At 39.7% G+C, this 16,902-nt stretch overlaps 2 protein-coding genes across 2 annotated transcripts in view; one reads left to right on the top strand and one right to left on the bottom strand.

The window, feature by feature from the left end:
- PPP6C (protein phosphatase 6 catalytic subunit) overlaps window positions 1-16,902 on the bottom strand; it is a 34,498-nt gene that overhangs the window by 16,779 nt on the left and 817 nt on the right. The gene's annotated exons all lie outside the window — the stretch shown is intronic.
- On the top strand, window positions 4,697-5,050 carry LOC115499320 (mitochondrial import inner membrane translocase subunit TIM14-like). Its single transcript, XM_032595498.1, has one exon. It carries the CDS (start codon window positions 4,697-4,699, stop codon window positions 5,048-5,050), a length of 354 nt encoding a protein of 117 aa, XP_032451389.1.

The raw sequence follows: 16,902 nt of genomic DNA on the forward strand, positions 1-16,902 counted from the left end.
GTAGGGAAAAACTCAGTCTTCCCTAGCGTGTGCTTCTTTCCTGTGTGTTTCCTTTACTAGTCACACAGAACATTCACACTCTGGTCACCAAATGTGCAGAGGTTTTTTCCCCCCACAACAAGAAATTCTCTGTGACACCAGCTGGTTGTCCTACAATTTAACTCAATTCTGCCACTACCCATCCAGATCCCACAAGGGCTCAGTCCCACAAGACTGTGCCACCTCTTCCCCACCACAGACACATACTACAGACATCAATCACAAGTTCAGGTTATCACCTATGTTTCTGACCAACTGGCTGCAGATCAAAGGTTATGGAGGTTACAAAGATCTCCTCCTTGGGTTTAATTAATTTGCTAGAGCAGCTCACAGACTCAGGAAAACATTTACTTACATTTATCAGTTTATTAAAGAATATGACAAAGAGAATGAATGAACATCAGATGGAATGTTCCCCCATACTTCGGGGATTTTATGGAGACTTCATCATGTAGACATGATCCATTATTAACTCCATTTTCAGCCCTTCTCTCTCTGAAAAGAATGGGGGGCAGGACTGAAAATGCTAAACTTTTTTTTTTTTTTTTAATTTTTTTTTTCAACGTATATTTATTTTTGGGACAGAGAGAGACAGAGCATGAACGGGGGAGGGGCAGAGAGAGAGGGAGACACAGAATCGGAAACAGGCTCCAGGCTCTGAGCCATCAGCCCAGAGCCCGACGTGGGGCTCGAACTCACGGACCGCGAGATCCTGACCTGGCTGAAGTCGGACGCTTAACCGACTACGCCACCCAGGCGCCCCGAAAATGCTAAACTTCTAATCACGGTTTGGCCTTCCCGGTGACCAGCCTATATCCAGGAGCCATGTAGAAGCCCACCCAGGGTTACCTCATTAGAACAAGACATTGCTATCACCCAAGACATTATAAGGGTTTCTGTGATAGGAACTGGGGGCAGAGACCAATATACATTTTCTATTATATCACAGCACCAAAGACCACCTATGTCAGGGGGGCCTGGGTGGCTCAGGTCGTGATATCACTGTTTGTGAGTTCGACCTGGCACCAGGCTCTCTGCTCTCAACTCAGAGCCTGCTTCAAATACTCTGTGGCCCTCTCTCCCACTCGCATGCTCTTTGTCTCTCTCTCTCTTAAAAATAAATAAACATTAGGGGCGCCTGGGTGGTTTAGCAGGTTAAGTGGCCGACTTCCATTCAGGTCATAATGTCATGGTTTTTAAGTTCAAGCCCCAGGTTGGGCTCTGAGCTTTGCATTTTCTGCCCATCCCCCACTTGCATGTGCACCTTCACACACACCCCCCCCTCAAAAATACATAAACATTTAAAAAAAAAAAAAACCCTCCTATGTCAAATCTCTCACTGGACCCAGATGATAAGACTGAGACCCACAAGCATTCAGGTCACAAAGTTACTTAATTTTTCCAACAGATCTGGGATCCTGGTTACCTACCTCTTTTCACTGTACTATCTTGAATATTCAGCTGTTCAACATAACAAATATTTACTGAGAGTCTAATATGATTACCAGTTATTATTCTAGAAACAAAGTAAATAAATAGTAATGACCAAACAGAATAAAAGCCCTGATCTCAGGGGCTTATACTCTAATGAGGAGAGGTATAGAAAATAAACAAGTAAAAAATATATACATATTACTTTTTCAGATACTAATAAGAGGGAAGGAAAAAAATGAAGCCCTGTAATAGGGATAAAAATGGCAGAGGTGGGTAGCAGGTACTGATATTTTAAATGGGGTGAGCACAGAAGCCTTACTGATAAGCAACTTCTGAGCAAAAATCTAAGAAAGGTAAGTTTATGGGTGAAACAGCACTGAAGCCAGAGAGAACAGTAAGTAAAAAATGCTCAGAGGCAAAAGCATCCTTGGTGTTTTAGAAACATCAAGGCTGGTGTAGTTAGTGGACTGAATGAGGAGAAAAACAGAAGTGCACCACAGAACACTTTTAGGTCCTTTGGGGTGAATGTAAGGACCTGGGCTTTTAATAGGAAGCCACTAGGAGGTCCTAAGCAGAAGAGTGATATGATCTTATGTCTGCTATGTTAAAAATGGTCTATGAGGAACATGGGAGTAGGGAAGAGGCAAAGGCAGAAACAGGCACACCAGTTAGGATGCTTCTACAATAATCTAGGTAAAAGTTAATACTGGCTTGGACTAACATCATGAAAATAGGAAATGATCACAAGTGAATGGATTCCAGATGTTTTCTGAATGTAGTATCCACTAGGTTTGAGAACAACTAGATAGAGAGTGTTGAAAGAAAGGAATCAAGCATGACTCAATGTTTTTGGCTTAAGTAACTACAAGGATGTTAATAGTCTTATCAAGATGGTTAAGACTCCAAGTAAAGATTTTCTTATTGTAGATTCTTTGGGAGAGAGAGAATCCCAATCAGGCTCCACGCTGTCAGGATGCAGTCCAATTAGGGGTTCGATCTCACAAACCCTGAGATCATGACCTGAGCTGAAATCCAGAGTCACACTCTTAAGTAACTGGGCCACTGAGGTGCCCCCCTTTTTTTCTTTTAAATAGATTTAATTTTTAGAGCAATTTTAGGTTCATAGTAAAATTGAACAGAAGATATAGAGAATTCCCATATATCTTCTGCTCACAAACACATACAGTTTCCTCCACTACCAACATCCCATATCAGAGTGGTGCGTGTTACTAATGAACCTACATTGATACATCATTATTATACAGAGTCCACAGTTTACATTAGGGTTCACTCTTGTTGTTATACATTCTATGGGTTTTGACAAATGTATAATGACATGTATACAGAATAGCAATATCATACAGAATAGTTTCACTGCCCTAAAAATCCTCTGTGCTTCATCAATTCCTCTTTCCCTTCCCCCAAACCCTGGAAACCACTGATCTTTTTTACTGTCACCAGTTTTGCCTTTTCCACAATGTCATACAGCTTGAATCATACCTTAGTCTTCAGATTTGCTTATTTCATTTAATGATATGCATTTAAGATTCCTTCATTTTTTTTAATGCTTATTTATTTTTGAGAAAGAGAGAGAGCATGCACGCACGGAGGACGGGTAGAGAGGGGGGGAGACAGAGCATCCGAAGCGGGCTCTGTGCTCACAGCAGAGAGCCTGATGAGGGGCTCAAACTTATGAAACCTGAGATCATGACCTGAGCCAAAGTCGGACGCCTAACTGAACCATCCAGGCACCCTTCCTTCATGTCTTTTAATGGCCTGATAGCTCATTTCTTTTTAGTGCTAAATAATATTCCATTGTTGGGGCACCTGGGTGGCTCATGAGGTTAAGCAACTGACTCCTGACTTCAGCTCAGGTCATGATCTCACAGTTCTTGAGTTTGAGCCCTGCATTGGGCTATGTGCTGACAGTGTGGAGCCTGCTTGCGATTCTCTCTCACCCTATCTCTCTGCCCCTCTGCTTTCTCTCTCAATCTCTCTCAAAATAAATAAATCAAATTAAAAATAATTTTAAAAATAATAATGATATTCCATTATCTTGGTGTACCTACTTATTTATCCATTCACCTAATAAAGACATGTTGGTTGCTTCCAAATTTTAGCAGTTATACATAACACTTCCATAAACATCCATATATAGGTTTTTGGGTGAACATAAGTTTTCAATTAATTTGGGCAAATAGCAAGGAACATGACTGCTAGATCATATGGTAAGAGTTTGGTAAGAAACTGCCAAACAATCTTCCAAAGTGGCTATACTATTTTGCATTCCCATTAAGCATGAATGAGAGTTCCTGCTGCTCCACAACTCTGCTAACATTTGGTGTTGTCAATGTTCTGGATTCTGGTCATTCTAATAGTCTTGTGGTGGTATTCCACTGTTGCTTCAATTTGTATTTCCCTAATGATGCATGATGAGGAGCACCTTTTCATATGCTTATGTGTCATTTGTATATCTTCTTTGGTGAGGTGTCTGCTCCTGTCTTTGGCCCATTTTTTAATGGAGCAGTTTTCTTATTATTGAATTTTAAGAGTTCTTTGATTTGCATATTTTTTAAAAAACTTTTTTTAAAATGTATTCATTTTTGAGAGACAGAGTGAGCAGGGGAGGGGCAGAGAGAGAGGGAGACACAAAATCTGAAGCAGGTTCCAGGTTCCAAACTGTCAGCACAAAGCCCGACATGGGGCTCAAACCCACAAACTGTGAGATCATGGCCTGCACCTAAGTCGGACGCTCAACTGACTGAGCCACCCAGGCACCCCTGATTTGCATATTTTGGATGAAAGTCTGGTATCAGATGAGTGTTTTGCAAATATTTTTCTCCCAGTCTGTGGCTTATCTTCCCATTCTGTTGACAATGTCTTTTACAAAGTAAAAGTTTTTAATTTTAATGAAGTCTAATTTATCAATGATTTCTTTCATGAGCAGACTGTTTTGATTTGAGTTTAGTTTGAGGGACGGGGAATGAAGAATTCGATTTTCAACAACTTCATTGAGATATAATTCACATACCAAAAAATACCTCCAAAATTCAGTTGTTTTTTAGTATACTCAGTGTTGGGAAACCATCATTGTAATTAATTTTAGAACATTTTTGGTGCCTGCTGGTGGTGGCCTCATCACTGTGTGGGAACTGGTTGGTTGCAAACTCTGGGCTGGGAAGGACCACGCTCTCGGTGGAGGTGGGGGAACCAAGCCAAAGCCATGGCCAGTGCAGCGGCAGCAGTCGGACTGACTGTTGCTGCTGCAGGATTTGCAGGCCGTTATGTTTTGGAGGCCATGAAACACAATATGGAACCTCAAGTAAAACAAGTTTTTCAAAGTCTACCAAATTCTGCCTTCAGTGATGGCTATTACAGAGGTGGGTTTGAATCCAAAATAACAAAACAAGCAGCAGCATTAATACTAGGCGTAAGCCCTACTGCCAATAAAGGAAAAATAAGAGATGCTCGTCAACAAATTATGCTTTTAAATCACCCAGACAAGGAAGGATCTCCTTATATAGCAGCCAAAATCAATGAAGCTAAAGATTTACTAGAAGGTCGAGCTAAAAAATGAAGTAAACGTGATGAATTTTAAGTTTTTGATAGTTTATGTATACAAGTGCCAGCTTTTTAGAATAAAATGCCTCAAGCTACAAACTAAAAAAAAAAAATGTTCATCACCCCTAAAAAACTATGTACCCATTGGTAGTCACTCCCCACAACTCCACACCACCGCACTAGGCAATTACTAATCAATCTACTTTCTGTTTCCATGGATTTGTCCATTCTGGACATCTGGCCTTTTTTTTTTTTTTTTTTAATGTTTATTTATTTCTGAGAGAGAGTGCAAGAGCACAAGCTGGGGAGGGCAGAGAGGGACAGAGGATCTGAAGTGGGCTCTGCACTGACAGCAGACAGCCTGATGAGGGGCTCAAACTCACAAACCATGAGATCATGACCTGAGCAGAAGTTGGACACTCAACCAACTGAGCCACCCAGGTGCTCCTGTCCATGTGGCCTTTTGTGCCTTTTGTGGCCTTTTGGCTTCTTACGCTTAATATAATGCTTTTCGGGTCCATCCATATTGTAACCTTTGTTATTATTTTGTTCTTTTTTATAAATAAATAATATTCCATTGTATGTATTTACCACATTTTGCTTATCCATTCACCAGTCACTAGACATTTGGGTTGTTTCCACTATTTGGCTAGAAGAATCTGATTTTGACATATTAAGTCTGAGGTGCCTATCAGATTTCCAAGTGCCTCAGATGTGCTGTAAACAAGTGATCAAATGAGTTTTGGGTTAAAGGAAAAGGCTATGGGTCAGAGAGACCAATTTAGAGATTGTCAGGATATACGTACGTACGTACGTACGTACGTACATACATACATACATACGTACATGAATGAGACTAGAAGATATAACTAAAGTGGTAGCTACAAGCAGAGAAAAGGATAAGATCAATAAATGATCCTTCAGATATACCAATATTTAAAACTTAGGCAAAAAAAGAAGGAACAAGCAAAAGAGCTTGGTGAGACAGAAAGGCAACCATGACAATGTGGTATCCTGGAAGTCCAGTAAACAAATGGACTCAAAGAGGAGTGATCAAAGGGCGGGGACAAAAAAAAAAAGAAGAAGAAGAAAGAAAAAGAGGAGTGAGTGATCAACTATGTTCAATGCCGCTGCAAGGTCAAATTTTGGAGAAACAGCATAGGGCTGAGAGGCAATACTCCTTTATTTCTAATCAACAAGTACTAATCCCAGATTATGTTATCCTCTAAGACAGAAAAGGGGCACACCAATTAATGCCATGGCATAGTTCAGAGGTTAAGAGCATAGCCTTTGAAATAAAAAAAGACCAGAGGCCAAACAATCAGCTCTATCTCTTACAGATTACTTAGCTTACTGTCCATTACTTAGCTGTGTATCCCTGAGCAAGTTACTTGATTTCTGTGTCTCAGTTTCTTCATCCACAAAACAGAGACACCTACCTGGGGATATTCTAAGTATTAAATGAGACAGTGCATGCAAAGTGCTCTGCAGAGTTTTATACACATACATACACAGTTATATCCTCGATCTACTACATAATAAGTGTACAATGAATTATATAACACATGACCCAGAAGGAGGGGTGCCTGGGTGGTTCAGTCGGTTAAGCACCTAACTCTTGGTGTCAGCTCAGGTCATGATCTCACAGTTCATGAGATCAAGTCCCACATCAAGCTCTGCACTGACAGCATGGACCCTGCTTGGGATTCTCTCTCCCTCTCTCTCTGCCCCTCCCCACCCCTCTGAAAATAAATAAATAAACATAAAAAATTAATAATATATATTTTTAAAAGATTTTTAAAATTAAAAACTTAAAAATAAATAAACAAGGGCACCTTGCTAGCTCAGTCAGCAAGAACATGTGACTCAGGGTTGTGGGTTCAAACCCCATGATGGATGTAGATATTACATAAAAATACCTTTATAGGGACACCTAGGTGGCTCAGTCAGTTAATCATCCTACTTCAGCTCAGGTCATGATCTCACAGCTCATGAGTTCGAGCCCCATGTCGGGCTCTGAGCAGGCTCTGTGCTGACAGCTTGGAGCCTGGAGCCTGCTTCAGATTCTGTGCCTCTGGCTCTGTCTGCCCCTCCCCCACTCACACTCTGTCTCTCCTTCTAAAATAAATAAACATTAAAAAAAATTTTAATAACATCTTTATAAAGAAATAATCTTAAAAATAAAATATTTAAAAAATTAAAAAACTTTTACAAATAAATTAAATTTTATGATATAAATTACTCCTCAATAAGTCTATTATTTATATATATATATATATACGTCTGTATGTATATACATAACCTGTTACTGTAAAAAAATAATAATAATAATTAGGGGTACCTGAATGGCTCAGTCACGTGAGCATCTGACTCTTGATTTTGGCCCAGGTCATGATCTCACAGTTTGTGAGATCAAGCCCGCGTCAGGCTCCGTGCTGACAATGTGGAGCGTGCTTGGGATTCTCCCTCTCCCTCTTTCTGTGCCCCTTCCCAATGTGTATGCATGCACTCTCTCTCTCTCAAAAGTAAACAATAATAATAATAATAACCATCTTGATGAAAACCACTTAAAATCACTCCTTATAGAGATGGCTGCTCTTCCAATTTCAAACATTTCTGAAATGTTTTTTCTGATATTATACAATTTTTTTAAATAAGAGAATATAATGATTTTTAATTTTTTTAATGTTTATTTTTGAGAGAGACAGACAGACAGAGCGTGAGCAGGGGAGGGGCAGAAAGAGAGGCAGACAGAATCCAAAGCAAGCTCCAGGCTCTGCACAGAGTCCAGTATGGGGCTAGAACTCATAAACTGTGAGATCATGACCTGAGCTGAAGTCAGACACTTAACTGACTGAGCCACCAGGCACCCCTACAGTGATGTTTTAAAGTACCTATCTTGGGGGGGGGGGGGCGTAAAGTACCTATCTTGGGACCTTACCCACCTTATTTAGATATAATGCCTTGTCTAATTAATATTTGTACTATTTTTTCAGGTACACTCACCAAACCTTCTCAAAGAGAATTTCACCAATGTATTTATAGAAGTACTTTGCTGATCTGTATAAGACTGGGCAGAGTTTTCTGTCTGTTGCCCATGAGGCCTGCATCTTTTCAGGCATTTGCCTCATTCACACTCCCTTCTGGATTTTACACCTTTTAAGAAAAGGTCAAACTTCCATCTGTGAAGGTCAGAACCCATACCAGGAGTTTCAATGTTTCCCCCAATACATCCTCTGACACAAGCTGCCAAAGAAGCTACCTCCCATTCTTCTCTCCATAATGCATCTCTGGAAAAGTTCTCTATTTCCTACCATGTTGATCAGGCTACTTGCCCACTCTCACGAAACTGTTAGTTACTTGTAAATTTGGAGGCTCCACTGTGTACATCCCTTTGAAGATCAGTTACTAAAATGTTACCCAAACAAACCTACAAACCTACTACAAACTCCATCCTGAATTAAGCCAATCTGTCCTTCAGGGAGGCCTGTCCTCACCCTGCATTATACTACCCTCCTTTCCCAATTGCTTTTTCCCAAATTACAACACTCTCTATATATAGATAGATATAGATATACATATATATTTTATTTATTTATTTATTATTTTTTTAGTAGGCTCCACACCTGATGTGGATCCCAAAATGCAGGGCCTGAACTCATGACCCTGAGATGGAGACATGAGCTGAGATCAAGAGTCGGATGCTTAACCAACTGAGCCACCCAGGCGTACCTCCCAAATTTATACTCTAACATCATGCCACACAGCTGTGGTAAGGGACATTCTAGGAAACAGAGCTGGTCACTGTGTAGACTATAAACAAGGTGCATAGGATGCTATTATTAAACAGTTACCTTCAAGGAGAACCCAATAGAGGAATGCCTCTTTGCTCCCTCTATCAGGGATAGGTGTGATTTCCCTGAGAAGATTGTGTTTGTCACCTTTGAGACAAAGACAAATCTTTGGTGAATTTTTTAACTGATCAGTTTCTATCTTTCAGTAGACTCCTAGAAAACTTAGGACTTCATCTCAAAGAAGTAATCTAGTCATCACAGCTTTTATTTTGTATACAATTCTTACTTTTACCACTGGCTCCATCTTGGTTTCCTATCTTTACATTCTTTGTCTCATTTTTCTTACTTATTCTAAATGTAATTTACCTTGCTATATTGAATGTACCTTCATAAGCCATTCTATATCCTTTTGGGAACAAGGTAAGATATCATTAACATTTTGAAACTAATGACAGCACAGATTCCTGAGGGACTCCATGATTCCCATGTTGAATGTGCCAGAATTTGCACCCACATATGTCTGGCTCTCTTAACCCATAATGCCCCCTTAACTGCAAGCCACCCGTAGTGACCAGCCCATACCCCTCAGGGCTCATCTGAAAGTGACAGTAGACCATAAACTCAAGAACATTACTGTGAAACCTTGCCAATCTTAAAAGCTGGTGAGTGTCTAGGGAACACATGTAAACTACTTAGGCAGCATCTTCAACCCAAGGCCAGGCACACTACCTGGAGTAAAATAACAGCTGCCTCTTGTCACTGACACTTCTGTGGTTCCAAATGAGGACTTAAAGAGCTGAATCTCTAAGCCAAAGCTATTTCCTCTCATCTCTCCAGTTCAGCAGTAGCTTACAAGTTCAAACCAAACACATACAAAGTAAGAAGTCTATGAAATCTCAGTACAAACTCTACGTGAGTCAGCCAACTACACACACAGTGGCCTCAAGGAGTGTACCCTTGCCATGGGGAAGACACACGACCCTTTCTTCCAAAGCCCTTTACAGCTTTGTTCTACTGCTCAGTTTGTATGCAGTGTGGTTTCTCTTATTGCTCCAAAACAGTCACTGAGGCAGGATTCTCAATCTTCCCCAATCTTAGGGCAAACTACACCCATCCCTCCCCACAGTGCCCAATGAATTCCCAATCCTTGGACAAGTAGGGGCTCATAGCCCCCTTCTTAGATGAACCTATTTCCCTTCTCTACCTTTCCCTCAAGATAGTCCAGGTTCCATTCTGTTCTCTGCTCCTATCTTCCTGTTCCCTCTTGCCCCTCAAATTTAAAACACTGGGCTTTAAATTTTATAATTCTATGTTTAGCTGCTCTTGTTAGCTAAAGCATACTATTTCCTTTAACATACTGGCATTTATAAAATCTCTTGGCTTAAGAAACAAAAATCTATCTAAAATTATTTTTTATATAGCCTTTGTATAGAACTTCTACAAACCACTGGGAATGAGGAGCTGGAATCCAAAATGACAAGAACATTCACACCTTTACAATGCAGAAGGGAGTATCTGTATCTTCAACCTAAACCAAAGTTTCTTAGCCATGGCACTATGGATAATTCTTTGTTGTGAGGGGCTGCTGTCCTGTGCATTATAAGATATTTAGCACCATCTCTAGCCTCTATACCCCCTAGATACCCACAGTAACTCCCTAGCTGTGACTATCAAAAACGTCTCCAGACACTGCCACATATCTTCTCAGGGGTAAAATCACCCCCAGTTCAGAACCACTGGTTTAGACTTTTCTCTTGAGTTAAAACTATTAGAACTATTAGTGTCTGAAAACACATTTGACAATCAATAAATATTTGTTACCTAACCAGCCTGTGTATCTAACAGTCTTCTGGCCATCTCTACCTTGATGTCTTGACTTGGCAGCATCTCAAACTCAGTATGGCCCAAACCAAACTCCCTCACATTCCTTAATCTAGTTTCAGTATTTACTGAGTAATCTATGCCAGAAACTGAGGTTACGTTGAACTCCTCTCTTTCTCGTAACCTAGACCTAACCTGTCAACAGGTCCTACTAAACCCAACATGGGCTTGAATTTACTACCCACAGGTCAGAGTCGCATGCTCTTCTGACTGAGACAACCAGACGCTCCCATCTCCTTTTAAACACCACAATCACTTGTCACTGTCTTACGTCAAAATCTCCTGTCATTCGGCCTACTGCTTCTGTGACACTTTTGTCCCATTCCAAACCATGGTCTACAAATGCTGCCAGACTATTTCTTTTCTTTTTTTTTTTTTTTTTTACTGTTTTTATTTATTTTTGAGACAGAGAGAGACAGAGCATGAACGGGGAAGGGGCAGAGAGAGAGGGAGACACAGAATCGGAAGCAGGCTCCAGGCTCTGAACCATCAGCCCAGAGCCCGACGCAGGGCTTGAACTCATGGACCACGAGATGGTGACCTGAGCTGAAGTCAGACGCTTAACCGACTGAGCCACCCAGGCGCTCCAATTTCTAAAACCTATTGTCACAGTCCTCCTTAAAAATCTCTCAAAGGTACTCCTCTGTCTATGGCAGTGTTTCCAAAACTCTATTCAGGTAACATCTTCATGATTTTTGTCATATTCCCACCACATACAACAGTGTATGTTGTATATACTATAATACAGTGTATTCCTGTAACAGTTTTCTTTGAATCTACTTTTCTTTTTAGTTAGCTATATTTTAAACAACATCCCAAAGTCACAGTATGATTTGTTTTCCCCTAAAATATAAAAGCATTTCAAAGTGTTTATACATATACCACCTAAAAGATAAAAATCCAAGTTTATCAGCCTAATCTTCCATGATTTGGCCTCTGCCTGCCTTCCAAGCACCATCTCCAGCCAACCAAACCACTAGAAGTTCCCTGAACTGGTCATGTTCTTTCAGATTAAGCTATACCACTGCATATGGTATTTATTCTGCTTGAACATTCTTTCCTTCCTGTTTTGTCTACCTGAACAAACTCTGCTCATCCTCTCATTGTTCCTTCTGTGTGAAATCATCTCTGGCTCCAGTTAGATGCTGCTTTTAATATGTTCCTCAATATCCTGAACAGCCCTCTATTATATCACCTAACACACCATGCAATAATCATTTGTTTATCTATTTCTTTTACTATTTTGAGAGCCCCTCAAAGGTAGAGAGAAGTATCAGATTCTATCTCTAGCACCCATAGGGAACAGTACTTGACAAAAGGAGACATCTGAAGAAATGTGTGTTTGTAAAACGGTATAAAATTACATTAAAAAAATTTTTTTAATGTTTATTTTTGAGAGAGAGAGAGAGAGAGAGAGAGAGAGAGAACGTGATGGGTGGGCAGGCAGAGGGAGAGATGGAGACAGAATCTGAAGCAGGCTCCAGGCTCTGAGCTGTCAGCACAGAGCCCGATGTGTGGCTTGAACTCACGAACACGAGATCATGACCTGAGCTGAAGTCAGACGCTTAACTGACTGAGCCACCCAGGTGCCCCTATACTTTATTTTTAAGTCTATTTATTTTGAAAGAAAGAACACGCGCACAAGCAGGGGAAGGGCAGAGAGAGAAGGAGAGAGAGAATACTAAGCAGGCTCCGTGCTCTCAGCACAGAGCCTGATGTGGGGCTTGAACTCACAAACTACGAGATCATGACCTGTGCCGAAATCAAGAGCTGTATGCTTAACCAACTGAGCCACCCAGGCGCCCCCAAAAACCAGAATACAACTAAATTCAACGAACCTTAACTACCTGTCTATCACATACAATGCAGTGTTCTCTAAGACTATGGAGAATACAAAAATAAACATACATGATCCTGGTCCTCAAGAAACTTGTAGTCTAGGGGTACCTGGATGGCTCAGTCAGTTGAGTGTTCAACTCTTGATTTCGGCTCAGGTCATGATCCCAGGGTCATGGGATCAAGATCCACATCAGGCCCCACGCTGAGTGTGGAGTCTGCTTAAGATTCTCTCTCCCTCTGCCCCTCTCCCCTGCTTGCGCTTTCTCTAATTTAAAAAAAAAAAAAAGTAGAAGAAGAAGAAAAAATAGAAGCTTTGCAGTCTAGTAGAGACTGACATATCTGCTACCACAGAAGACAGAGTGGTAAAGTGGAACAATAAGGTGCTATGTGGCAAAGGTCAGTGCAGGAAAAAACAAACAAACGGGATTTCTAAAAAAATTTTTATGGTAATTTATTCTTGAGAGAGACACACATACAGCGTGCAAGCGGGGGAGGGGAAGACAGAGAGAAGGAGACAGAATCCGAAGCAGGCTCTAGGCACAGAGACCAAAACAGGGCTTGAACCCACGAACTGCGAGATCATGACCTGAGCTGAAGTCAGATGTTTAACCGACTAAGCCACCCAGGCGCCCCCAAAAACGGGAATTTTTAAGAGAAAATAAATTCAGGTATATACTCCGCTGAGTCACTATAGCAAAACCCACTTAAACCTCATCAAGTCTTGGCTCTGATATTTGTTCTGCCTTACACAACTGTGTAAATGATAGAATAAACATGAAGGTACCCTGAAAACTGTAAGCAGCGATGTACATTCTAATCATTGCTAATAATTCTGACTGTAGAATCCAGGAGCTCTGCATAGAGAAAGTGGCATCTGAGCTAGAGCCCAAAAGGGGCAAGGGGGGTACTGCACAGAGGAAATATAAGTGATAGTTATAGATGTGAACCCTGGACCCAGACTGCCTAGGTTTGAATCCTAGCTCCTCCACCTACTTCCCAGCTTTGTAACTTTGGAAAGTTACTTAACCTGTCTGTGCTTCAATTACCTGTCTACAAAATGGAGCAAATATTATACATAACTCATAGAGTATTAAATGATTTAATATTTGTGTTATATAAGTATTTAAAAAGTAGGTGATAGAAACAGACCGAGCAGAAGCAAAGGAGGAGGAAAGTACAGAGCATGTTGTCAGAAGAGAACAGTCCAATGTGCTTAGAATGGGAAGTAAAAAGGAAAGTAAAGTGCAAGATGTACCTAGAAAAGCATACTATTTGTCATCCTAAAAAAGCTATTAACTGCATCAGAAAGAGCTCTGAATAGGGAGGCTTTCCAACCTAGTTCGTTGATTAGGTGTACATCCTTAGGCAGATCATAAACTCTGTGGAGCTCAGTACCCCTCAGTAAAGTAAGAAGGGTACAGAACTAGAAGAACTCTGATTTACTCTTAGCTCTGAAATTCTAGAAAAGGGACTAGGGAGTCATTACAGACATGCACTGTTCCATAGGACATCTACAGCTACATGCCATTAGTCCAAATGTCGATGTGTCATAAATGTAAAATATACGTATTTCATAGACAGTACCCCAAAAAGGATAAAATATTAAATTAATAATTCTATACTGATTACATGTTGAAATTGGGTTAAATAAAATATTACTAAGATTAAAAAAAGGGGAGTACCTGGGTGGCTAGTAAATAAAATATTACTAAGATTAAAAAAGGGGGGGTACCTGGGGGGTCGGTTGAGCATCCAACTCTTGATTTTGGCTCAGGTCATGATCTTACAGTTTGTCAATCGAGCCCTGCGATGGGCTCTGCACTGGCAGTGCAGAGCCTGCTTGGGATTCTTTATCTCCCTCTCTGCCCCTCCCCTGCTCACTCTCTCAAAATAAATAAACTTTAAAAAAAAAAGACTAATTTCAACTATTCCCTTCGATTTTTTTTAAATTTGACCTTTTGAGGTTCATGTTTCTGACCATTTTATTTCTACCAGACAGCACTGTTGTAGACTATTTTCATAAGCCATAGAAGACTGATTCTGTGGCCAAAAAGATAAACAAAATGGCAGATATTATCAGAGAGGGTCTTGAAGACACTCTTCTAGCCCTACACAAAGCCATAATATATTCCTATCTGCCGCATTGGGTTTGATTTTCCTTACTTGAAAAAAAAAACAATGAAAAACCACTCAGGTAAACAGAATGATCAATAACACAAGCACTAAGGTGAGTGACTAAACTAATGGGTTGCATACTGTTTATGATGAGAATCTATAAAATCAGAGTTTGAAATGAGGAGGTGCAAAATCTCAAAAAATCCAGGCAGAATTTTTTGAAGCTTTATGGAAGCATTTCAAATAAAGATACAACTTTGCAGACCCAGGAGCCTTATATGAAAAACTCAGAGATGGCTCAAACTAAACACAAAAATGAATTCCAAAAAGATTACATTAACTATTAATTCACAAAAGTGGTTATTATGGAATTGCACAGTTCCTTGTGCAATTTCTTTACTTGCATGTCATCTTTAAGAACCGTTCAAAAGATCAATCTACAAACTATAGAATCCCTACTCCCCAAAATTCTTCAGTATTCAGTAAACCTGCCTTTATCATTCGTTCTTCCACTTGGCCAGATATGGAATCTGTATCTCCTATGATCCTCTCTGAAATCTTTATTGTAGATGAGAACCACATGAGCTCTTTTTAAAGAAAGGTTATGTTTTGGCCCACTCACTTTCATATATTTCATCTTTATTCTTACAAAACAACTTTGTACATTCAATCCAGTATTAGTGATCTGACCACTTCCAATTCAGATATAAAGAAATCGTGATTAGATCTAAAACATCCTATGCATTTATTATTTTATTTAGTGCTTCCAACTTCTAATCAATTTGAAAATACAGGTGAACTGCTGTCTTTTCTACCAGAACAAACCATTAAGTAGCCCCAATGGTTTGTTTTTTTCCTCTGACACAATCTTTTATTTTGGCTCTAAAGCCTCAGAAAAGGTACTCCTGAAATACTTTCTTGGCTTGTCTAATTTTAGTTTCTAATTCATGCCAAGAAATAGAAACAAAATTAAATTTCTTTAAAAATACTCCAGACAGGAACAGCACAAGTACATTAATCTGATCAAACCATTTCCAAGACAAAGAAGAAAAGCCTCCACTTACAGAGAAAAATTCAGAATTCTCTCTTCCCAGTAGTTGCCCAGAAGGTTTAAAAAAAAAATTGTTTATTAAGAAACAGATACATACTAAGCACAGTCCAATAGTGTTGCAAAGAGAAATGAAATGGTTTGATATCTATATTTCCTTAAGATGGGAAGGAAATCCAATGTTTAACAAACTAAAAGTTTACCTAAAGAAAATCCAACTGATCATCTTTCAAATAATTTCAACAGCCAATCTCAAATTAATATCAAGACATATTGTAATAAGCAACGTTTTATTAATTATAAACACAAAGCTTAAAACAGCTTTATATGCGCTAAAGAACAAAAAAGTCCACATCAAATCACTGGTATGAAAAAATCAACTTCGTCTATGGAATTAACAATGCTACCACAAGACATGTGGTTAGTTTTCCACTAATTAGGTCCCAATGCTGGTTGTATCCTCACTTCTTTAAAAAAGCATATAACAGAAGGAAGCTACAAAACTCATGTCTGAAAGACTCAGATGAACATAAATAAAAGCTACATTTCTAGTACCGGCTTTGTCCTCGTTTTAATCAAATTATCCTATTAAAAAGGGGAAAATGCACACGAATGGCTCCCCCATCATACAGCACATATAATCAACAGGTACACTTAACTTACATCCACCAGAGCTGATGTGACCTTAAACATTTTGCATACTTGTTGACTGATGTTAAATATCAACTTCCTGTATCAACAGAGCAAAAGAAAAAAAAAAACAGTAATATCTTCCTTAAGAGAAAGAATTTACAAAGATAAATTGCTTTAAATCCACAGATGAAAGAAAAAGGACTCAAAACCATCAACAGTTTACCCACTTACTACACAGCAAATCAAAGTTAACTGAACACGTAAAACGGGGACTAGGACTCACCGCTAAACACTGTCAGACATCTAAGCACCGGTTTTAACAAGCGCATGGGAACACTTGTCAGAAAAGCAGTATACCCCAAACTGAATTCCTCTTCTCTTACATCCATTCTTTACCCACACATACATGCACTGTTATTACCCGGACTAAGCAGTAGCAAGGAACGACTCGTCTCCTTTTGGAAACCAAGAAAATGAAATCTTGAGTTAAGAAGGGATTATGAGGAAACAACTTAAGGAACAGAAAAGTATTTGCATGGAAGGCCTACTACTTTACAC

This window comes from Lynx canadensis, chromosome D4 (genome assembly GCF_007474595.2).
Source record: "Lynx canadensis isolate LIC74 chromosome D4, mLynCan4.pri.v2, whole genome shotgun sequence".
Lineage (NCBI taxonomy): Eukaryota > Metazoa > Chordata > Mammalia > Carnivora > Felidae > Lynx > Lynx canadensis.

Coding starts and splice junctions, on each gene's coding strand:
- LOC115499320 (XM_032595498.1), top strand. CDS start 4,697: ATGGCCAGTGCAGCGGCAGCAGTCGGACTGACTGTTGCTGCTGCAGGA.